The sequence below is a fragment of the Exophiala bonariae genome (assembly GCF_035927105.1).
Source record: "Exophiala bonariae strain CCFEE 5792 chromosome Unknown scaffold_19, whole genome shotgun sequence".
Classification (NCBI taxonomy): domain Eukaryota; kingdom Fungi; phylum Ascomycota; class Eurotiomycetes; order Chaetothyriales; family Herpotrichiellaceae; genus Exophiala; species Exophiala bonariae.
In genome coordinates, this window is record NW_027042494.1 from 170080 (window position 1) to 192651 (window position 22572).

At 48.4% G+C, this 22572-nt stretch overlaps 8 protein-coding genes across 8 annotated transcripts; 4 read left to right on the top strand and 4 right to left on the bottom strand.

The window, feature by feature from the left end:
- Positions 1-197: 197 nt before the first annotated feature.
- On the top strand, positions 198-1265 carry LTR84_004296 (uncharacterized protein; the record flags this gene model as incomplete). The annotated part of the gene is made up of 1 exon (XM_064847873.1): positions 198-1265. The coding sequence occupies one exon, from the start codon at positions 198-200 to the stop codon at positions 1263-1265; it is 1068 nt and encodes a 355-aa protein (XP_064704412.1).
- Positions 1266-2511: 1246 nt separating this feature from the next.
- LTR84_004297 (uncharacterized protein) lies at positions 2512-4351 on the top strand (the record flags this gene model as incomplete). The annotated part of the gene is made up of 5 exons (XM_064847874.1): positions 2512-3062; positions 3124-3528; positions 3579-3796; positions 3847-4068; positions 4131-4351. 5 exons carry the CDS (start codon positions 2512-2514, stop codon positions 4349-4351), a joined length of 1617 nt encoding a protein of 538 aa, XP_064704413.1.
- Positions 4352-5028: 677 nt separating this feature from the next.
- LTR84_004298 (uncharacterized protein) lies at positions 5029-6257 on the bottom strand (the record flags this gene model as incomplete). The annotated part of the gene is made up of 4 exons (XM_064847875.1): positions 5029-5540; positions 5593-5733; positions 5786-6136; positions 6185-6257. 4 exons carry the CDS (start codon positions 6255-6257, stop codon positions 5029-5031), a joined length of 1077 nt encoding a protein of 358 aa, XP_064704414.1.
- A 665-nt stretch (positions 6258-6922) lies between these two features.
- On the bottom strand, positions 6923-7358 carry LTR84_004299 (uncharacterized protein; the record flags this gene model as incomplete). The annotated part of the gene is made up of 2 exons (XM_064847876.1): positions 6923-7279; positions 7341-7358. 2 exons carry the CDS (start codon positions 7356-7358, stop codon positions 6923-6925), a joined length of 375 nt encoding a protein of 124 aa, XP_064704415.1.
- Positions 7359-7763: 405 nt separating this feature from the next.
- Positions 7764-13022, bottom strand: LTR84_004300 (uncharacterized protein; the record flags this gene model as incomplete). Its single annotated transcript, XM_064847877.1, has 6 exons — positions 7764-7960; positions 8068-8417; positions 8462-8719; positions 8791-8941; positions 9078-9185; positions 9959-13022. The coding sequence occupies 6 exons, from the start codon at positions 13020-13022 to the stop codon at positions 7764-7766; spliced, it is 4128 nt and encodes a 1375-aa protein (XP_064704416.1).
- Positions 13023-16674: 3652 nt separating this feature from the next.
- Positions 16675-17771, top strand: LTR84_004301 (uncharacterized protein; the record flags this gene model as incomplete). Its single annotated transcript, XM_064847878.1, has 3 exons — positions 16675-16910; positions 16960-17059; positions 17109-17771. The coding sequence occupies 3 exons, from the start codon at positions 16675-16677 to the stop codon at positions 17769-17771; spliced, it is 999 nt and encodes a 332-aa protein (XP_064704417.1).
- Positions 17772-18055: 284 nt separating this feature from the next.
- LTR84_004302 (uncharacterized protein) lies at positions 18056-19960 on the top strand (the record flags this gene model as incomplete). The annotated part of the gene is made up of 2 exons (XM_064847879.1): positions 18056-18465; positions 18517-19960. 2 exons carry the CDS (start codon positions 18056-18058, stop codon positions 19958-19960), a joined length of 1854 nt encoding a protein of 617 aa, XP_064704418.1.
- A 718-nt stretch (positions 19961-20678) lies between these two features.
- Positions 20679-21920, bottom strand: LTR84_004303 (uncharacterized protein; the record flags this gene model as incomplete). Its single annotated transcript, XM_064847880.1, has 1 exon — positions 20679-21920. One exon carries the CDS (start codon positions 21918-21920, stop codon positions 20679-20681), a length of 1242 nt encoding a protein of 413 aa, XP_064704419.1.
- Between the last annotated feature and the right edge of the window lie 652 nt (positions 21921-22572).

Consider the following 22572-nt stretch of genomic DNA (forward strand, 5'->3'; position numbering starts at 1 on the left):
CGGATCCGGGGTCTAGCCCATTGCCGTTTCGGCACTGTTCACCGCGACAAGAAATACAAAAGGCGGCTGTTTACAATGTGTCCATGGCTGTGCGCTATCCATGACCTTCAGCCAAGTCTCGATCAAATCTCTTCGCTTTTGAGCTATCCTCAAACCTGAACCACAACGAAAATTGGTCCCGCATTCTGATAGTCAAAATGGCTCTAAATCGCTCAACAACAGCAACCATTGCGGTTGAACGCATGCCGGGCAAGATTGCTTTAGAAGAAGCAACTGGTAGCCCCCATTTTGTTGCTCATGGTACCCATCCACCAACTCCTATGATCATCGGCTCAAAGGATGGTCTTCCGCCATACAACACGCCATTCTTGGAAGATATTGATGACCGACTAAACAACGTCGAGAAACGTCTGCAATCAATGGACCAAAGCGGGATTGGCTATGCCATTGTATCTCTTACTTGCCCGGGAGTTGAGGGTATCTTTGACCCCAAAGAGGCCGTTGAGTTAGCACGAAAGACCAACGACTCCTTGTATGAGCTATATGTCAAACCACATCCGACAAGGTTTGGATTCTTCTGCTCAGTGCCAATGCAAGATCCAGAAGCAGCGGTAAAGGAGCTGGAGCGATCGGTCAAGGAGCTTGGTGCAAAAGGTGCACTCATCAATGGGTTCACCAATCTTGACATCAACGATGTCAGTAAGGTTCAATATCTCGACGACCCGAAATGCGAACCACTATGGCAGAAACTGAACGATTTGAATGTCCCTCTGTATCTTCATCCACGCATCCCACCACTAAACCAACAACGAATGTACGAGAACATGCCGAATCTGTCTCAGGCGGCATACGGATTTGGTATTGAGACTGCTGGCCACGCACTTCGCATCATGTGCTCCGGTGTATTTGACCGCTACCCAGCAGTCCAACTCATTCTTGGACATTGTGCAGAGGCTCTACCTTTCCTCGCTCACCGTATTGATCACCGCATGGCTATTGGCATCCGAGGCAACAACGGACCATACAAGAAATCCATCATGTACTATCTTCAGAATAACGTCTATGCGACTTTGGCAGGCGTACGACGAGAGAGTACCATGCGCAATACAATTGATGAGCTTGGGGAGTCCAGGACATTGTTCAGTGTCGACTATCCCTACGAGAGTAATGAGGATGCGGCAGATTGGTTTGACGGTATGCAGATGAATGAAAACACTAGACGTGCAATTGGGTACGAGAATGCTCAACGGCTCTTCAAACTATGAGAGTGCGGGATGATCAGGCAGCTTCCCGCTACATTGTATGGCGTTCAAGCGTATGGGCTCTAGCAGCATATAAGAATAGGAATTTAAATCTCTGTTCAACGTCCAACATGATTGCGTTATTGCATGATCGGTCTGATCACGTTCACTGTTTGTGCTAATTTAGGCTTGGTGAATCCGCAAGTAGCAGAATAAGAACCGACAACGCGTTGTTTATCGAGTCCAATCATGAAACGGGCAAGGCTGGTGATTTCAGGAGTGCGGGCCACGATTATAGCTCACCAAAATTCACATAGACGAAAGATGAGGCCGAATTTCATGCAATTTGTTGATCGCATACTAGAGATCTTTGAACCTCGACTGTAATGAGGTACAGCAAGAAAGTTTATTGCGGTGTTGGTGAGATGAAGGTTTGTCGGGATCATGCCGACGATGCCAAGCTGAACGCCTCAATTGCGACCCCGCAAATTCTCGAAAACATGCTCCAACTCTTCATCTTCCTTGTTACTCTAACGGGCCTCGGAGTTGATAGCCACAACGATAGATACCCTGCATATCGTGAGTCGAATTTCGGGGATGATCGATATCCAAAGTCGTCTGCCTGGCGCCGTGGTCGAAGATGTCTCACGACCTTCCAAGACGAAGCGTCAAAAGATAAGACTAGCATGTCAATCTTGTCGGGATCGGAAAACACGTTGTGACGGCGTTAAGCCACACTGTTCTCCCTGTATCAAAAGAGGTGTACCCACCAGGTGTGAATATGAAGCACCAACTTCTGTGTCGCGAAGGTGAGTGCTAAGCCAGCTTCTCGCCGGGAGACTTCAGCTGATTATCCCGAACTTAGATACATCTCGGAGTTGAAGGAGAGGATCGTACGGTTAGAGCAAGGAAACAACCATGGTCAGAATCTATCAACACGAATTAGAGCTTGGAGGTCACTGACTATGATTTCATCAATCTAGAAGCTCTTCCTCAGATTATGCAAGATGATAGTCCTTCGATTTCGGACTCAGTTCATTCAAACTTGCAAAGTGCTGTCCTGATGGAGGCAAACGATCCTGCCACTTTGCCAAGTTCCCATATGGTTTCGATAGGATCAACCGGAGTTGATGGTTTGGCAACTGTGGCTTGCCCCACTAACGATGACTGTGTCTATGGAGACTCATCTACCATTGCGTTTGTGCGTCGAGTAGGTCATGAAGGTCAAAGAAGCTCTACCAGCCAACAGCAGCATTCACCAATGGACACCATGCCGCAAAGAACTGAAGGTGCAGAGGTATATCCACTTCGACATGCTGCAGATGATTACCTTCATTGTTTCTGGGAATTCATCCACCCGGTATTTCCCATTCTTCACAGACCAAGCTTTATGCGCAGATTTGAAGCATTATGGTCAGAGTCTCAAGGTCCGAATGCTGGGTCAAAGCAGGACGAGTTTGATCACATCGTCTTCGTCTCGTCTTTGAATTTGGTATTCGCATTAGGTTGCCAATTCAGTGACCTCGTGCGAGAACCAAACCGAGCTCATGTCGCCGAGGAGTTCTACCAAAGAGCCAGGAAACTTTTCATTTATGATATCCTGGACTCAGCATCGATCACTCTTGTTCAAATGCTACTTCTGACATCAGTTTACCTCCAATCCACAAGTCATGCCAATCGATGTTGGAATGTTGTGGGACTCGCTGTCCGTGCAGCACAGAGTATAGGAATGGATTCTGAACCCCCATCTCGGACGCCACGGGATCCACTGACGCGAGAGCTGCGGAGGCGCTTATGGCATACCTGCGTTACTATGGACAGGTATGACGAGAGGCCCCTTTTGATGAAAGCTCAAGTAACCCTATGTTAACGGACAAGTTAGGCTGGTAGCAATGACGTTTGGTCGAGCAACTATAACCTCAGGCACAGAAAGCGTTCCGAAACCTCTAGTAATTGATGATGAATATCTAACTGAGCAGCATGAGGGCGTTCAGCCTTCTGAAGAAGTCCCCCGTCTCGGTTTATTTGTATGGTCTCTGAAACTGTACGACATTTTGCACGAGATCCTGGCAACACTGTACAATAAGCGTTCCGAAAGACCAGGACCCAGAGGTCGAGATGGAGAGAACTGGAACCTGTTGTCTGATATTCTCACACTCAATCAGCGACTTGATGAATTTCAGGCGCAATTACCTGAATATCTTCGACCTCAGACCCAGTCAATGTCTCCTCCAAATCTGCGCAAGGCAGACCACAAAAACCTCCAACGACATGTTTTACATTGCCGGTATGCGAAACCACCCACTGGCGACATGATTTGGAGCTAATCAAGTGCAGTTTTCTCTACACTCGTGTAATTCTTTTGCGACCGCTCCTTCTATTGGGAAACGATTTGGACTCGTTATCTACGCCTTCCGCTACAACTCCTCACCTGAAAAACATTATGTTCACATCAGCATGCTCCTTGTGTGTCCAGACTGGTCATCTACTGCTCGAAAAGTTGCGTGAGAACTTGGAGGGTCCTTATAGAGTCTCTGCGTGGCACAGTGTTTACCGTAAGTTTTAGCCAGACTCCGTCATGTACTACTACTGATCATCCTGTTAGTGGCCGTCGGTGCAGCTATCGTACTACTCAGTGCTCAGAAGTGTGCCAGTTTTAGGACTGAATCAGAGCAAGCAGCTCTTGGTAGATCATGGCAACGATGTCTTGCTGTCTTGGGCCATTACAAACAACGGATAAATGCTGCTCATCATGCTATCCGTGTCTTGGAATCTCTTAGGCACGAGATGATGTCAAGGTATTCTAAAGGCAATGATACTGGGAGAAGTAAGCACCAAGCTCTCTTCACGCTTCGATTTGAATCTGATCTTATACTAATCTCAATGGAGAAGGTGTCATGGAGCCTAGGATCGTGGGCAATGAACAGCTACAAGACAACGGCGGCAATGCCTCCAGCACTGAGAGAAACGCCTGGGGCGACTTTCCAGAGTATTACGCAATGGACACTCCTTGGAACGGCTTCGATTTCCCTGAGGAAGGAACGGCCTGGTTAAGTCAGCATCTGGTGGATCTGGACTGGATGGACCTGCCTTGGGTTCCACCAACCTGATCGATTATTGCGGTGTAGTCTGAGCCACAGTGGCTTCGAAGATTTCACCACTACTATTTTACGATCAAAGTCTATTGAAATCGTCGAAATTTCGACATCACCGAAGGCTGAGCGACTTCCATGGTCAAGAGCTATCAGCGCCCACAAGATAGGGGACTATTACTCAAACTCCTACCATTCATCTACTCAGCCACAGCCCTGCAGATATGGTCGATGATAGCCTCTAGGACTCTTGCTCCCCCTTGGTCAATTTGACCCCGACTCGCTACTCCAGAGCCTTCATGAGGCACGTCAACCATAGATGACTGACAGTCTGCGAGCCCTGCGCCGATTTGATACCACATTCGAAGCATTAGAAATGAGACTAAGAGCATACCAATCCTAGAAGATGATTATGAACTAATTAGGACCTTCTACGGTTCCGGAACTTAGACCAACAGCCCTCTGAATGTCCGTGCGCCCCTCCGAGAACCCAAAATGGAGGGCTCGTAGTCTAGAGTTCAAAATGCTTTGGCCAGCTCCGAAAATAGGTTTCAGCGGCAAGGAACAAGCCGCACGCTTCGCTATTCGTTGTTATCCCAGTAGCAACATACTGGGGAAAATCGTCAAAGGTAGCGCTGCACGGAAGGTGGTCCGTAGTTTTCAAGCACTTCAACGGCTTAATCAGTCGACTGCACTCAGACTTTACTCCGCAGCTGACTATCTCCTCTTTCTTGCTCGCTCTCACGCCGGCTCAGAAGGTCTTCAATATCTTTAAGCACAGTGCCTTGTTTGCCACCTTGATAGTCAACTTTTCGCATCCATTCTTCCAACGACTTGATCCTTCCTGGATAAATCTCATCCAGTAGCGCCATATCCCTTGTGGCACCTTTTCCACTACCCCAGAATTTCCACCACGCCGTGAAGTTCTCTCTCCATGTCATCGTTGCTTCATCGCGTGGATTGCCCGCCCAGTTCGCTGGGGCATTTGGATATGGCTCGCGCTTAGGGAGATATACCTCGAAGGAAATAACTCGATGAATAGCTGTACGTCCCGTCACTCGAGTGAAAGCGGATGTAATATCTGAGAAAGAGACTTGATCCGTGGCCATCTCCAGGTTGATCCCCGCTGAACGCTCGGGATGATCGAAAATCCACTTGACGAACACTCCAACATCGTCAAGTGCCATTAAGGGAATCTTTCCATCTTCTGCGTTCGAGTTTTCAGGATCAAGTGAAGAACCTCTGGAAAGCAGACTAACCTGAAGGATTTTCCCATACAATTGTACCATCTTCATGCACCTCCGATGGATGGAACATACCATCCAACAGCATATCCATATATGGTCCGACAGTGAAAAGGGTTGATTTCATGGACTGTTGACCTTGTGCAAGGATGAAATCTACCACCTTGGTCAACACTCCGAACACACGAGTCTCACCTTTCGGTCATACCTCCAATTCTTCCTTTGGCGTCATTGTGGCCCCAATGATATTGTTCATCCCAGCCCGCAATCCTCAATGCATAATCACAATTTGCCCAGACATAGTGTTGAACCTTTTCATGTCGGGCAATCTCATAGGCACGGAATCCGTAGAACAATTCTTTCATTTCCCCTAAAGTGAACCCATCAAGATTGACCCACGCTCCATAAACCCCGTGGAAGGCTTCGTGAAGCTTCTTCTGCTCATCTTGACTGCCCTGTAACAATGTCACGTTTGGCAGTGATGCGAGCTCTTGTGCTCTTTTTGATGAAGGGTCTCTGGTCAACACTCGGACAGAGTAAGTCGAGCTGGCAGAGAGAGCTACAGAGAGTTAGGGAATCATTTCAGACGGAATCGTGATTTGATCACCCTTGACGACAGGAATGCCCTGTGCCCCAGTACCCCCAATAACCAAGATTTCCTTTCTTGCAATCTGCGACATGATATCGTCTCTATCGAGTTATTCCAATGCGTAGAGAGGATGAAGTCGCACAGTCAAAGGAACAAAACCTGGTTCAGGGTTGTTGATGGGGTGAATCATGGTGACCATATACCTGCCTCCCCAAAACAAGAAGTTCAACCTCGATTGTCTTTCACTAATCATAATAACATGTGATTACTATTCACCGCTTGTCGTTGGCAACTAATCATAGAGCCATTGAGACTATTGTTCAGCTGAATCATGTAGATTCGCGGGTTCGTAACGAAGAAGAAGCAAAGCACACAAAAACTCCTAATGTCTCAAAATGTTTGTGAAACATATTGGCCAATACCCAATATATCAAAGCCTGTGAATTGCCACCAAGGAAGGAAATCAACCGGCCGGGTGCAAGCTTTCATTTCGATGATCCAATCAGAACTTGATGCATTGGTCTATGATGGATATTCTAGCACAGTCGCAAGCTTTTACATCCGCTCTGCCGACATGACTCGAATCAATACTCTCCAGGACGGTATTTCATGTGTCCTGAGTGGGTGAACTATTTCAGCAAGCCCGTCCATTGCATGGGTCTCCGTCGTTCGATCACCTATGATACCTCCATGACTAATTTACACCTCTGCTAGTAATCTGTACACTTGAATTTGGTACAGTCTCACAACCTGTGCCTACACAGTCGATCTGTGGGACATATCAACTATCCAATTGAGAACCTCGGCTTCTGATGTCCAATTAGGACAGTGATCGCCTTGGATTCTGGTCACATGGACCTTGTTCCCAGAAACTTTCTCCACGGTGTCGATACCCTCCTGTTGAAGTGAAGGCGGAAGAACTTGGTCGCGTTCACAGAACAGGTAAGACACAGGTATATTCTTGTACCCTGCGTAATTCAATTTGTCTTGATAAGCGTAAGTTGAAAAGTTTGCGAATTTCCTAATCAAGGCGGTTGGTTCTTCCCGAGGGATTCCTGGCATGCATCGAGTACCAATCTGTTCAGGATCAGGTTGCCTCAACCAGCCGTCCTCCTGATCACGATAGAAGTCAGCATACAAGAACCTATTGATGAAAATCAGAATGGACACTTACAAGCAGTTCCATAGGCATCCCTGATCCCTGCACCAGGGATCTGCTACAGACTTCGCCTCCTGACTCGTCATTCACCACACAGGACAAGTCCACTCAATGTCAAAATTGTTAGCCATAAATTTCATGCCTCAGCCCGATAAACAGTGTTTGAGGTTTTACCGAGACACGACGAGCTCAACAACTATGCCTACTGTTTTCGCTGTGGTGGTAGCGCGTCACTCGTGTTGATTCATTCTCCCCCATTGTTGGTTATTGAGGCGATATCGATCAGCATTATGATTCTGCTCATTCCTATCGATTCTGACTCATAGCATGAGGCGACGCTTTTGAATGTCCGCCCATTCCGTTGTACCAAGAGGTTCAAACTTGTCCCTCGCCGAACGCAGGTAGAAACTCTGTCCATCCCAGTTACTTTGAGAGGATCTACTCCTTCTTTCTCAGGGTAAACTTCTGTTGTTTATTAGTTCCGGTGACGATGACCTCAGTCACCACTCTCAGTAACATGGGGACCGCATACTTGGGAAGCTTTTGATGAGCCAATGTTGCGATACTCTGAAGAGTAGCTTCTGGCACCGGCGTATCCGGACTCGATATGTCCCGCAGCAACAGTGCAGCAAATCCTGCACGGCCCTCGTGAGGGGTAGTTCAACGCCATAGACATTGGGTTCAAGGATAGCTAGATGGGTACACAGTGCCTCGGCAACCTCGTTTGTGGAGACGTTCTCACTTTGCCGGCGAAATGTGTCACCAATCCGATCAGAGAACCAAAGTGTCCCGTTGTCGTCCAGACGAAGGACATCACCAGTACGAAACCACGCGTCGCCAGGGCGAAATACATCTCGCCAGACCTTTGCATTACTCGCCTTGGAGTTGCCCCAATAACCTGAATATGTTGCAATAATGTCATTTGCGTTGACTGCACAGAGAAGCTCACCTGGTTCCTCAGGGGTGACCCGGGTACAGAACCCAGTAATTGGATCCTTGCGAGGCTCTTCGGTTTCCCAATCCAGCTCAACGATCGCCTGAGTTGTCACCACCGACAATCTACCCAGTAGCCCAACATCGCCAATTGCACCACTACTATAAGTATTGCGATTCAGGTTCAGGCTGTCACATCGTACGTTTCTCGGAAGGTCCACGTCCGTTCCTCAAACACGATGAAGATCTGGACCTGGATTTGGTGATGGTTGGCGTATTCTTCCAGCAGACAAAAGGAGTTCATCATACCAGTTTTCTCTCTTGTACTCAAGGTCCCCGCTGCAGAGAGCCTGCTTCTCATTACGTGTAAATCAACAGGAATGCTCCATCGAGCATTCAGATACGCTAGACCTGCTATCATAGCGGCCGAAGTCGCTAGGGCCGAGCCAACTGTAGAGGACCTTGGTCAGTCAATGACTTTACCTTGGAACATTGTCATGGTGGAATAATACTTAACCGAAAATTTACTTACCCATAGTCATTCCTGTTCTTCACTTCTTTGGCACAGTTGTAGTCTCGCAACAGGATCGAATTGAAGGTGATATCATAGATGTTCAGAGCATCGTTTCGTATATGTTTGTGACTTCCTGAGTGGGTCAAGATCGGAACTCCACGGCCCACGGCTATCACATTGAGTCAAGTATACTTTGCTCTTCCCGTTCGGCTTTCCATATTTCCTCCCCTTGGAAGAACAGTTCTCAACTCGCATGGGATCATGCCACAAGCCTCGGTGATATCTGAAGACCGCCCAGGACTTACCATCGAGAGGAGAGTAATACGTGATCCCGTGCACATTCCCAGCCGACGGCTTGAATGTTGGGCTATTGGCAAACGAGATCTCATCGTTGGCCTTCAAAACGTCCACGCCTATCAATCAAACCAACTGAAATTGCATCACCATTTTCCTCTCGTAGACCTCAGTCCCATCCGAAAATAGTAACCATCTTCAGGGTAAAAGGACCATGTCTTCTTATGAAGCCATAGCGCTTGCGCTTACGAGTAGAAGCACTCGACTTGCATGGCGTGCTCTGAACACACTTTATTAGGCCCTTTCTGAGAATAACACTCCGTGGCTAGGAAAAGGTTGTTGTTCTGACTGGTGGTGAGTTATCCATCTCAACTTAAAAGCCTGTCTTGTCAGTCAACTCATAGAAGCATGACCAGAGAGCATGCGCAGAAACTGTTTCGACTGTCTCCCTACTGATAGCAGTATCTGCGGCCAGGGCGGCTGGGAGGGAGTATGGGAATAATGGATCTCGATTGTCGGATGACCGTAGGATATAATAAACAAGACGGACGGTGTAGGGATCGGGTCACCCTGCAGCAAAGTTTACATAGCTGAGATCTACGTAGCACTTAAGAGTTTCCCTACGAGCAGGCATATTATCATTATTAATGTATATCAATTTGTATAAATCTAAAGATTCAGCTGTCATCTTCGCTTTCAAAGGACTGTTTCCCAGCGAGCCTGTTGTATAGCATGCTCTCCTGTAGCTTATCGACAAACGCCCCCAGAGGTATCGTGATGTCCTTTATATGTTCTAGGTTATTGCATTCATGAGAAACAAATGTATCAGAACTCCACTATGCTCTCTCACATCAAAGAAATCACAATTCTGCCATTACCAGCGCAAACTCACTCATATCTGGTGGTGGTTTGTCGATCTTCACCTTCAACTTTCTGTTGAAGAATGCGCCCCTGTTTCCGATTGCAATGTAACGGCTCAGCGCCCTTGTTCTTTGGACTTCATCATCACTGACCGCGACATCGTCCCTGGGAATCCATACGCTCGGCATAGGTTCTCGCAATACAGGATGTGTAAATGCAACACTGACCAACATGTCTCGTTCTTCCGTCGTGAGAGCTTCCAAGTCATCATTGTGCTGCATGATGATTTTACTGATTGGATCGTTCATCATCAACGCTATAATTTCGCGTTTGCGTGGGATCAAAGCGTTGCTGGCATATGCTTCAGCTCGTACGAGTCCCGACTCGAGTTGAGCAAGCCTAGCTTCGTCGAGAGGTCGGTTCAACCGGGCTAGGATCCGCTTTGCTTGATGCTTGTCATGCTCCTTTTGCTCTTCCATAAGTGTTCCACGCCGGGACCTCTGTTCTGCCGTCAATGATCTTGATGACGTGCGTCGCACTTCATCCAAGAAAGGGGGCTTTGGAAACTTTTCAACCTTCTCAACTTCACCAGTCTGTTCGGGACGACTATCACTTTTCCCCGCAATTTCGGAGTCTCTCTCTTTGGCTGCTACGGTCTCGTCGCTCATCGGGCGATCTTCGTCCACGTCCGATGCTCTGATCGGTGTCTGAGGCTCGTTGGACTGTAAAAGCGTCTCGCTGGTTAGTTGTAGAGGAGCGAACCTGAAAAGTCCGTTGAAGTGGAGTGTCAACCAGATTTGATACATGATCGTTAGGACGAACACAATGGCCATGATGATGCCTTGAGCCTCACATGCAACATTGTTTTTTGCGTCACGGACAAGGAAGAATAAGCCGATCAAGCAAACTTCCATGAAGTATAACCCTGTGAAGGTCTGGTTGATTGCACTTGGAAACCATACTCCACCACTGTCGACGTCTCCTGTCCGAATGACATACAGGATATTGTTTTTGATGACGAGATAGAAGAGGCTGAATGTAATCAACATGAAAACCAGCATGAGTGGGGCGATAACGGAGTAAACCATTCCAATGACAGCGAATGTTGTGTACCAAGGTATGTTTGATCCGATTCGAGTTCTCCATGTAAAGCTCAACTTTCCAAAAACATCGTCAGGAGTGTTGACCGATGCGAAGACATAGAAGTTCAGCAGGCGAATCGTCTGTAGAATTGAGCTTGAACTTATTGACAAGGCTTGAAGGACCAGGAATGAGAAGTAGTAGTTAGCTGCCGTTGGCAAATTCGTGGCCAGAATTTCAGGAACCGATGCCGTGTTATGTATCAGTTCTTGCACAATACTAGTGAGCCCAGAAGAGATGGTTGGTATGATGAAAACCTCGAAGAGCAAAAGAATGAAGTACCAAAGTTGGAGGGAGCGTTCGCCTCGAGAACCAGTTGTGGCGCCACGAGTACTGTTTGTCATCGCACGGAGAACAATCGGTGTTGGGCCACTCAAGAGGATAACGAGGATGACTGGAGGAAGAGTACCTTGTATGAAAGACAAGAGCCAGCGAGGTAGCGTACCGATCCATCGTAGCCATGAAGTTGAGTCGGCCAATGTCGAAATTCTCGAAAGCAGTCCGGTGAAGAACGATATCAGACCAAAAACAAACAGGAGCACCAGGAATAACAAGACAAAAATGACAAGTCGGACAGCTCGATTCTGCCTAGTATGGTTCAGGGTGGACCAGTTGATATCCGCTGGTGACATCTCAACATTTCGTTGTGCCATTCGTCCTGGTGCTGTAGCAGCGACTGCTTGGCATGCCATATGTGCCGCTTTCTGATCGTTGAATTGGATGAAAGCCGATCCGTTCTGTGGGCAGCTATCTGCTTCCTCTATATCCATCTCAATCTCTCGGTTAAGGCGTGCAAGTTCCCGCCGACAGAAGTAAATGGTATCCACCTTGAGTGAGAAGAAGCGACCAATGAGAGGAATTTTGCATATTATGGGATGATCAGGTCGAGGTATTCGCATAGTAGGTCGCTGCTTAGGGGTAATGAACTTAGTCCACAGGGCCTTTGTACTCAGGTCATGTTGAAGATCATTCTCGCAATCCGCTTGAGTTGTAATCTCAATTACTCCTTCAGCAGAATGAGGCTCCCGGTCAGGATGGCATGCAGTTTCAGAGCCTTCTTTAGGTTCTGACATCTCATTCGAATCCCCACCACCGGCCTCTTTTCCTGTCTTCCGATGCTTTTTGATCACTTTACGAATGAGATTTGTTTCGGCATTCTCCAGTCGATGCTCGTAGTTCCTCCGCATCTGGTCCTTATTGGCAAGTGACTCAAAATTTCGATTGAGCCATATTCTTCGTACACCCCCAGGAAAATCGTCGTAAAGCTTCATCAAAGCTTCTGTTGTGCACAGACTACTGGGTATGTCCATGATCAGAACAGTGGTGCTCGAAGCCTTTAAGCGATGACGTCGACTGCTAAGATAATCCTGACGCTTGGCGACATAGTGCAGGAGTTCGTGATGAAACAAGAAACACACCCAGGCGATGCCACCGACGGCCAGGACCAAATGCGCCCAATAACGATCGGTGTGTTGAGGTGAAACGTTGGACCAGGCAAGTGTATCCAGGCCGGTGACATTATAGCGCGTATCTCCGATTGTATTCGTGCCTTTACCATTCGAATAATTGATTGGAATTAAGATGGGAAGGATGATGAGAGCCATGGGACAAAACATCTTCAAGCACATGCCCAAGTACCGGACGAAGAAGTAAGCATCCATTCCTGCTTTGCGTAAGACTTTGTCGTTTGAGGTCTTTAACAACAGCCAGAGCCATCTGAATGGATTATTGGGTGGCGGTTTCACCCTGTCTCTGGACGGGATCAAGAAAGATCTTGGCTGATAGATTCGTTTTGCCCATAGGTAGTTTCGTACAATTAGAAATGCCCCGAATTGCACAGCGAAAAGAACAAAGCCAGCCGCAACTGAGATGACCAGGGTCTGGACTGTTGTTCCCTCCCTACCCTGTGCTGTGCCTGCAGCACCATTGATGATATCACCGAATGTATCAGACATGGTCGTGTGGCGTGGGAAAGGTGACACTGTGAGATTCGCTCAGGAGAGCTCCTTGCAGAGTCTATCACGTGTGGTGCGAGTTCTCATGTTGATCAACGTCGTATGAGACAACCGCTTACCAGGACCTTTCGATATGCGGGTAACGGGATAAGTTGTGGTCGATAATGGATGATTGACGATGGATGATCTAAAAGTTGCAAGACTGCTCGTGATCTCAACTTGATCTCCCTGGGCACGCTAGTGATGATCGCTTAAATTAACGACGTCATTGCCGTAAACACTGCCACTCCCGTGCCAAGCAACAAAACCTTAAAACTCAGCTCAGGGGGATTCTCTCACGTGCTTCCAATGTTTAACAAACAACATCAATCCTCTCCTGCTTCACTCTTCTCGATGCTTCTGAGGTAACGTTTCCTGCCTGAAATCTGTGAGACTGCTGTCTCAGACGCACCTCGTTAGTCAGTGGCTTGAGGATGCTTGGCCAGCATCAGTCTCCAGACAGTGGCGGTTGGTTTTGTCACAGGAGATGAGGGATCTCGAACTAAGTACTGTTTTTAAGACGGCTCTGGTCTTAAGGATATGACAAAGAAACGTTCAAAATGTCACTGTTTTGACGAAGAGTCGAAAAATCCTTTGGATAATGGCGCCCAAAGTCTTCGACTTGTCCCTTGTCGACGAGAGCCTTGGAACAATCGGGTCACCGCTTGTCCGTATGACATGTCGGATGTAAGTTGTCGTTCACCTTGGCAGTGTGACTTTCGACGGCTTTCTCCAATACTGTTCAATGGTTGGATTTGCATCTCAGAAGGAGATGGCAAGCTATGACTCACCTTTAATATCAACTTCTGGCTAGTTGGTAGGCGGAGAAACTACAGACTAGGAATACCCAGGTTGAGGGCATGCAGAATGAGCATATCTAGGCCGGCGACTGCTTCGTGGGTAGTAGTGGTGGATCTCAACCACTCGTCATATTCACTCGTCGTGTCAGTGTTGACGAGAACAGCTGTGCTCTGCACACAGGGCTAAGTAACGTATTAGCTGTGTAGTTCGAAATCGACAAGTAGCCAATTTTCTCTCATGGCGAAAGAAACCGGACGGGACAAAGACCAGAAAGGAAAGGGATGGGTGACTGAATGAGTGAGAGAAGAACTGCACGGGATCTCAACAATAGTGAGCCGAGGAAATGTCTCCAACAAGTTTGGGACAGTGCAAGCAGCATACTTATCATTTACTCCTCAAGAAAGAGCAGCCAACTAGGAGGTTTATCTTCTGGTCCAATTGAAGTTGCTTAAGGAATTCGAGAGCACCGAGTAGCGCCTGCCCTTCTTATTGCGATCTTGAGCCATGTTCGACCTTCGTATAATGGCCGGTGTATTGAATTGTTCTGGTAATCACTGGCAAGGTATTGAAACCACAATTTGGTGACATGCGCGAGGGACAAGTGGGTTTATAACCCTATCCGATATCACGTCGTTTGTCATCACCAATTTTTAGACCTTGTCCTCGATGCCACCAATCCCCAAGACCATGCCGGATTTCTCTTTCTGCGTTTCGACCAGATCTACATTGTCTGCGATCAGCGATGTCTGGTATGACTTGAGCGTTCTGCAGGTAGACGAGCATTGAACATCTTGTCCAGCTCTGCCATTGACCTGTCTTTGCTCTCACGCCAGCAGAACCACGTCACAACAAAGCCAACAGCTATTGAGAAGGCACAGGTGATGTAGGTCTTCAGCCCTGGGTTTGTAGCATCCTTCTTGGCAATATAAGGAAGGACGTAAGTGACAGTGCGGCCGAGATGTTAAATCTCCAGCATACTGGCGGTGGTCAACTCTATTGTGATCATGGCTACGTGAACCGAGCCTGTCTGCAGCGCAGTACCAAGAAGGCAGATGGCACAACCAACCTAAACGGTCTCTTTGCGACCCCACTTGTTAGCTAGATAGTGACAAGCCCATGTTCCAGGAATGCTGCCAACGACTCCGATTGCAGTAACAAACGAGATTTGGCTCACAGTCAGACTCTTCGTGCCATCAGGAAGCTCGGTGCTGATTCTGGCACCAACCGTGTGCGGCACTGACCATCCGATAGTCTTTCACGCAGCAGGTCCGAATGGATTTGGTGCGCAATTGTTTCTCCTGCCAAACGACGGTGTTGGTGTGGTCACCCTGGGCAATACAGCGATGTCAAGTAACATTGTGGGAGAAAATATCTGTTTGGATTTGATCGGCAAAAATTGGGCCTGCACGGGACAGATAGAACCAAATTGATCGAGTCAATACGAGCCACAATGCCATCGGACGCGGTGCCCGGAATGGCACCAAAGGCTGGGCCAGGGGAGACAGTAGACTCTGCTCTTGCTCTTGGAGAAGATGCGGAGAAAGTACTGCAATCCCTGGTCGGCGAGGACGACCACTCTGCTTTCGGTCGCTTTCGGGTTTCAATCTATGACAGCCGGAATTCGCCAATCTTGTACTTGTACTTGCCGTGGGTGTTGCATTCGGATCGCATAGAACGTGACAAGCGAAGAAGTCAGCACACATACCTGAGTGCCGAACCCCTAAGGCCTCAGACCTGGAACTATAAACTCCTCCTTCATCCCTGCCTGATATTGACAAATGCATGAGGAATATAGCCAGTGGCCGTGAGAACTGCGACATCATATTCTCTGACCTGTAGAACTTAAAGGGGCATGGAAACACCGAGGACGATGCTCTCCTCGGTCTACCGAGGGGCAATGAGAATCCCGGCAAAGGGCCGATCCTGCGTGATGGGATTGTCTGGCATAGCAACAGCTGGAGTCAGCATGGTGCTGCTGTCAAGTTCGCCTCTGCAGTCTGCCAATTGGAAGAAAACAAGGCCGTTTCATGTACACTAGGTATGGGACTCCTCTGGGAATTGACAGGTCAGGACGGAAATGAAGGTGAATGTTGGGGGCAGGAGATGATCTGATTTCATCCCATCGTCGTGGGCAATAGGCCGGTGACAGAATAGGATAGATCACGTGTATCTCGACTAGAGCGGACCGTGTGAGAGTCACCGCATCCCCAACAGCTCATAAAAAGTTGATATGTAGTGACACCAAAAACACATTTTGTATGTTCACAAGCATTGTTGCGCAAGTTGATAACTGTTGGCGTTTGATGTTTGATGCTTCCTTTCTTGGCAAGCGTGACGCCGCCGAACACTAGACCTATTTAGGGACTACCTCCAGCCTTGTTTCCAGTTCGGAATCACAAACATCTTCCACTTCACTCACTTCACTTCACTTCACTTCACTTCACTTCACTTCACTTCACTTCACTTCACTTCACTTCACTTCACTTGTACGGACCCTGATACTGACATGTCACATATATAGGCGCCAAGGCACCTAGATACTCACGTTGATGGTGATATATATATATGTCACTAACCGCGGCATACTTTCCCAAGCAGCGGCGGTGCTTGCGCACAACGCTCCTGCACCGTTCCAATGGAGATTCTACATCCTTCCAGTCGTCAACACTTGTTCCGTACCAACAAATCGACGTTGCCAACATTCAGCAATTAGACCTCACTTTACGACATTGCGCGATTGGGTTGCGCGTGACAACTATCTCAGGCTCATTGTGTCAGACCTGCCACCAGATTCATAGCTGATTTTCCTGAAATGCCGTCCCTCAAACAGGATTGCTCGATCGACAGCGCATCAACTGCGAAAGACGACTCGTCTGTTGCTGGCACCGATCTTCAACAAGGGTCACACAACTCGTCACACTCATGGGCTGGTTGGGCAGAGCTGGAAAATGATCCGCTCATTTTTGGAACTTTGCTTCTGGAGTGGGGTGTCAGCAACATCCAGGTCAATGAAGTTGTTCCATTGGAGAGTGTTTTTGATCATCCATCGTGAGTACCCATCCCTAAAATTCTTCATAGCTTATTGACCATCTCGTAGTAATCAAACCTATGGACTTGTCTTCCTTTCTCCCTGGGCCGCCCCATTGTCGGATAACAGCATCAAAAAGGCTCCAAAGGGTGTTTGGTTCGCGAATCAGGTATTTACAGCATGAAAATCCTCTCCGTGCATCTCTCACTATTGGTCAGACGTCTTCTTTCTCCTGTGCCACTGTGGCACTCATGAACATCATCAATAACCAAGATACTCTCGATCTGGGTGAAAAGCTGAACGCGTTTCGAGCCAAAACGGCTGATATGAGTCCGGTCGACCGTGGTTTTGCCTTGGACCACTTCGACCATGCTCGCGATGTCCATAACTCTTTCTCGACCAAATTCGATCAAATGGTCGTCGATGTGCGTCTGAAGCAGGACGCCGTTGCCCACGAGAAGCAAAAGAAGAAGGCTGCCGCAACGGCAAATTCTAAACGACCGCGCAAGAAGGCCAAGATTGAAGAAGAATATGAGGACGATGAAGACGACGCTGGCTTTCACTTTGTAGCCTACGTCCCTGTCGGTGGTTCTGTCTGGCGAATGGATGGCATGGAGCCACTCCCACGAAAGGTTGGAGAAGTGTCTGATGGGGTTGATTGGATCATGATGGTCTTGCCCGAACTCCAAGCCACATGGGAGTCGGCAAGTAACACTTCAATGGAGTTTTCTCTGTTGTCCTTGACTGTCCGGACTGAATCATCGACTATGAAGGCAGATGAGGAAAAGATGGCACGGGTTCGAGAAGATTGGGGTCCATTCATCGCCCACATGGTGAAGCTTCATGCAGAGAAGGGCGACCTCAAGCAAAAGACAGCATAGTCCCAAGATCAGAACATTCTTCTTGTACCAGCATGAACCTCCTTCTTTCTGCTTTCCCATCGGAACGGCGTTGCCGACAAGGCTGAGATTATCCGTGGGGTAATTATCCGAAATCGGTGACGTTATGTATTTCTCCGAAGATTAACCCCCACCTCTGTTTATTTTTTGTCCATCATCATTCACCCATTCACGAACATCATCACCGTCCATCTCACTCTTCCAATATTATAAACCCTTGCGCATCTTGTACAATCTAATATTCCACAGATTTTCATTCCTCCACAATGGACAAAACGTTTGAATCACTACCCGACGAGGTGATCCGCATGATCTTGGCACACCTATCACCCTTGTCAACCATTTCTCTCCAGCAGACATGTAAGCGATTTCTCGCCATCGGCCATGAACCGTTATTGTGGAAAGGCTACTGTCAAGGCGCATTCAGATGGTGGAGTCAAGAATGGAAGTACGCGGAGTCACAGGAAGATCCGTCATTGGTTGATTGGAGGGGAGCCTTCGCCGTTCGCCATGCTCAGTCCTGTCTGGTCACAAAGTCTCTTGATAAGATTATAGCCGACGAGACTGGCCGACTTGATGGAATTCAAGAAATTGTGGAGATCGGATATCACGCCAAAAATGCTCTGATGGATTTGTATCGAAACTCCCCATCTTCCCCGAATCATCTAGCCCAGAGGTAAGCTCTTCAGTCGCCACCGATGGAAACGACTTGGCTGACCTTGCCCAGATATTGGAGTCATGCTGCACTGGGTTGCCTGCATCGTCTCGTTGCTGTGGAAGAATGGCTCGCCATCAAGAACGAGAGGAGGCACAGCAGACCCGAACGACCAGTTTCATACGAGAGGCCCCTCGCGGCACTTGACCTGTTTATTCTGGAGCAAAACATGGAAGGCGATATTGACGATGTAAGTGATCTGAATATTTTGTCCCTGATTGCAGAATTTAATGTTCTCTTGAAGGTGTTTGCTCGCTTGGATGTATACGTTGACTCAGTACGACACGATCACCCGACCATCGATGACATGACTCCACGACAAAAAGCTGTTATCGTCGCCGATCATCTGCTCGAGAAGAAATGGGTGGGCATCCATGGTGATCGCCACTATCACAGTCTAGATCACATGTTCCTGGGAGTATCGCTGTTCAGCTCAAACAGAAATTCGGTCCCATTGATCTCATGTATCATCTTCTGCTACGTTGCACGCGCGTTCGGCCTTCGCGCCGCTCCATGCAGTTATCCTCTACACGTACATGCTCTTATTCAACCACCATCAGGCATCGACCTAGACGGCCACTCAATCACCGAAACCGAAGCGCAGGAGCCATCAAGCCAGACACATCTATATATGGACCCATTCAACAATTCCGACCCAATCTCTCGAGCTTCACTAGAGAGCCGTATCCGGTTTATTGGACCAACAACCACGGCATCACAGACCGAGGTCTACCTCTCGGCGTCATCACCCCGTGACCTGACAATCCGTACAGCGCACAATATCCTGGCCTCGCCATCCCACTATGCCGGCCCACCTCTCTACCCCATCAACCCCAACCTCGCAACATATGCCGCTCTCTTCTCTCTCGTCCTCCTCCCAACCCCAGCCACCACACACCCCGCCCAACTCCGACAACATCTCGCCGTCCTCACACAACAATTCCTTGAATTCTTCGACCTAGACGTCCACCTCTTCGAGACCCGCATTCTCCCCATGACGAATTCCCTACCCGACGCCCGCGCATACAGGAACCTGATCCACTCACTGCGGGAAAGCGACCGCGAAACACGCATCCCAAAGTACCGCACAACAGACCCACGCAACCAAGACGTCCAGTATCGCGTAGGCCAGGTCTTCCGCCACCGACGCCGCCAGTATCTCGCGATCATCTACGGGTGGGACCCATACTGCAAGATGCAGGAGCAGTGGATCAACATGAACCAGGTGGACACGCTGCCGAACGGGCGTCATCAACCATTCTATAATGTTCTGGTTGAGGACGAGTCGACGCGATATGTCGCCGAGGAGAATGTGGTGCTGTTGCAGCCGGGAGAGATTTCGAAGGAGGATCTGATCGCCGCATTTCCCATTGAGATTGGGAAGTGGTTCAAGGCCTATGATGAGCTATCTGGGACTTTTGTGAGTAACGTCAGACAGGAATATCCAGAGGATTGAACGGCGGAGAAATGAATCATGTTGGTTGGCTTTAGTGCATGCATTACGTGCAACTGGATTTCGTCCGTACGCGAGCCCGCCCGTACATGAGCATGAGACGACATCATGCAGTGCAACATGTTGGATTTCCGCGGGCTGACGCCATGGATGGGAAAAGCAAAGAAAAGTAAATAATGGGACGATCAGTGCAGACAAACATCTACCCGCTTGCGATGCACAGCAATTTCCCCTTCCTGGCATATGACAAGGCCATGCCCGGTCGCACTATTGGGTCCGGTCGAAGCTGCTACAGGACTCAATTGAGACTGGCCAGACTTGCAGACAAAGGATGGAGCTCTTTCTCGCCGAGTAATTTTAGAACAATATATTGTACTGTCATTGATTAAAAGGCCCAGTATTCCCATTTAGTCATTAGATGCTCCCGTAAAATTCGGATGATGATGACTACAGATTCCTTTGTTGCTCAGCGTCATTCTCGTGGTTCATTCTCATCTCCAGCCTGAATGTGGAGTGCGGGTCTGATTGAAATCTCCACCATGTCAAGCCCTGAGTAGGCTCCGAGTGCTCATTTGCCGTTCGAACCGAGAAACCACGCTGTCACTCCTCAGGCGAATAGATGTTTTGTATTTGTTTCAATAGAAATCTCGTATTTGTCTCATAGTCTCATTGCACGTCCCCTTCATCCACAGCATGAATGAACAGTAGAAAGGCATACAAGTCATCCTAATCCAACGGTGGTTGCCTCATTGGGCATCGTTCGAGCGTCTCTCAAATCAATCAATGCTTGAGCGGCTTTCTTGGTGCGTTCGTTCTCTAATCCCAGAACGCGTTCGTAGCCTGCATGTGCCTCGACATATGCCCGTTCGGCTTCATCCCATACTTCGCCTGACTGGCAGATGCGTCCAAGTTCGTAGAGACAAGCCAGAAGCCACTGGGTCTTAGGCGCCTCATTCTGGCGGTGAACGTGTATTGCTCGCCCCACCGCATCTTTCGCCTCGGTCAGACGCCCTTGATCATGGTAGCATCGGCCCAAGTCAAGTAGGCACCACAGAGCCTCTGGTCCCTCGTCCACACCGTTGCTGGAAGCTATTTTCAAGGACCGTCGAAACGCGGCTTCTGCCTCGTCGAAAAATTTCTGCCTCGTGTGAACTTTCCCACGGGCCCTGAAGCACACCGAGATAGCGCTGGGCTCCGATCCAGAATCATCTTGGAGTGAGGCTATGATATGGTCCAAGCTAGTCTTCGCTTCATCTAACCTGTCCTGGTCGACACAGATCTCGGCCGGTGAGATTTTCCAGCTGATCAACGTCACATCATCCTTGCCGAGAGTGATTTCAGATGTTGTCACACAGCTTCGAAGAATCTGTTCAGCCTGGTCTAATCTGCCCTGGAGATAATACAGTTCCCCCAGCTGAGATATGAAAAACGCCACAATTGGACTATCTTCATCGAATACGTCTCCTGGTCGCACCGCAGAGTAGCTGATTAATCTCTCCGCTTCAGCTAGGTCGCCTTCCGCAGCATAGTTCCAACCTAGCATAAGGTAGGCATAGTCCATCTGAAAGTTCTTCGTGCCCAAGTGTAGAACGGCGTCGTCTCTGGCTTGTAGCAAGAGACCCCTTGCGAGTTTGAGCTTGCCAACCCTAGTGTACAGCCGCCCAAGATATAGATCAATATTGATGGCATTCGTTCTTGTAAGATGAGCATCGCCACTATCTCCTATGACCTCATGCAAAAGAGACTCAGTGATTGTTTTCAATCGAGAATATAGTTTCTCGGCTTTCCGAATATCGCTATTGTCGTCATACGTATTCGCCAATGACCACATAACCTCCATTGTAGTGGAATGAGATGGACCCAATCTCTCTTCTGTTCTTTCAAGCACATCTTCGAGAAGTCTCAGCGACTCCTTTAATCTGCCCATGTGTCGATAAAGTTGCCCAATAGCGCACTCGGCCATTATTAGGTTTTCACTGTTTGGCCCGTGAGCTCTTAGATATCCTGCGATGGCTCTCTGATGGAATTCAAGGGAAGATCCATAATTATAGCACCAAAAGCACAAACGACCCAGGTTTGATAGCCCTTCCAGCGTCGGAATGGATACATCAGTGATATATTTCATAGCAGTAAAAATAGGGTGCTGGAGTCGTCGGGCATGTGGCAAAAGTCTCCTACTCACAGCCTCTCCTTCGTGACTATCTCCCCAAGCCATAAGGTGGCTGATAGTCACTATGACATCGATAAGAGTTGAAGAATCTATCGACTCATTCAGCTCACCGAGTGTCCAATCGTGCAGACACGTGTGCATACTGTAACCCTTTTCACTTGATTCAACCAAGCAATAATCTGCCAGTCTTGCCATGCATTGATCGAACTTTTGACGCGATGAGATCGCTTGTTGAAGCAGATTACGGCCTTGCTGGTGGCCTGTCCTTTCACCGACATGTTTCCTCGGTGTGGACACGACATCTTCCTTCCACGACTTTGTCTTCTCTGAGAAACGAAATCCAATTTTTTCAAAAAGTCAATCACGCCTCCTGGGCGGCTTGGCCGTTGTTGCAACCGGGACGTTCGAAAATTGATCAGGCTTGTGCTGGTCAGAATCTCTTGAT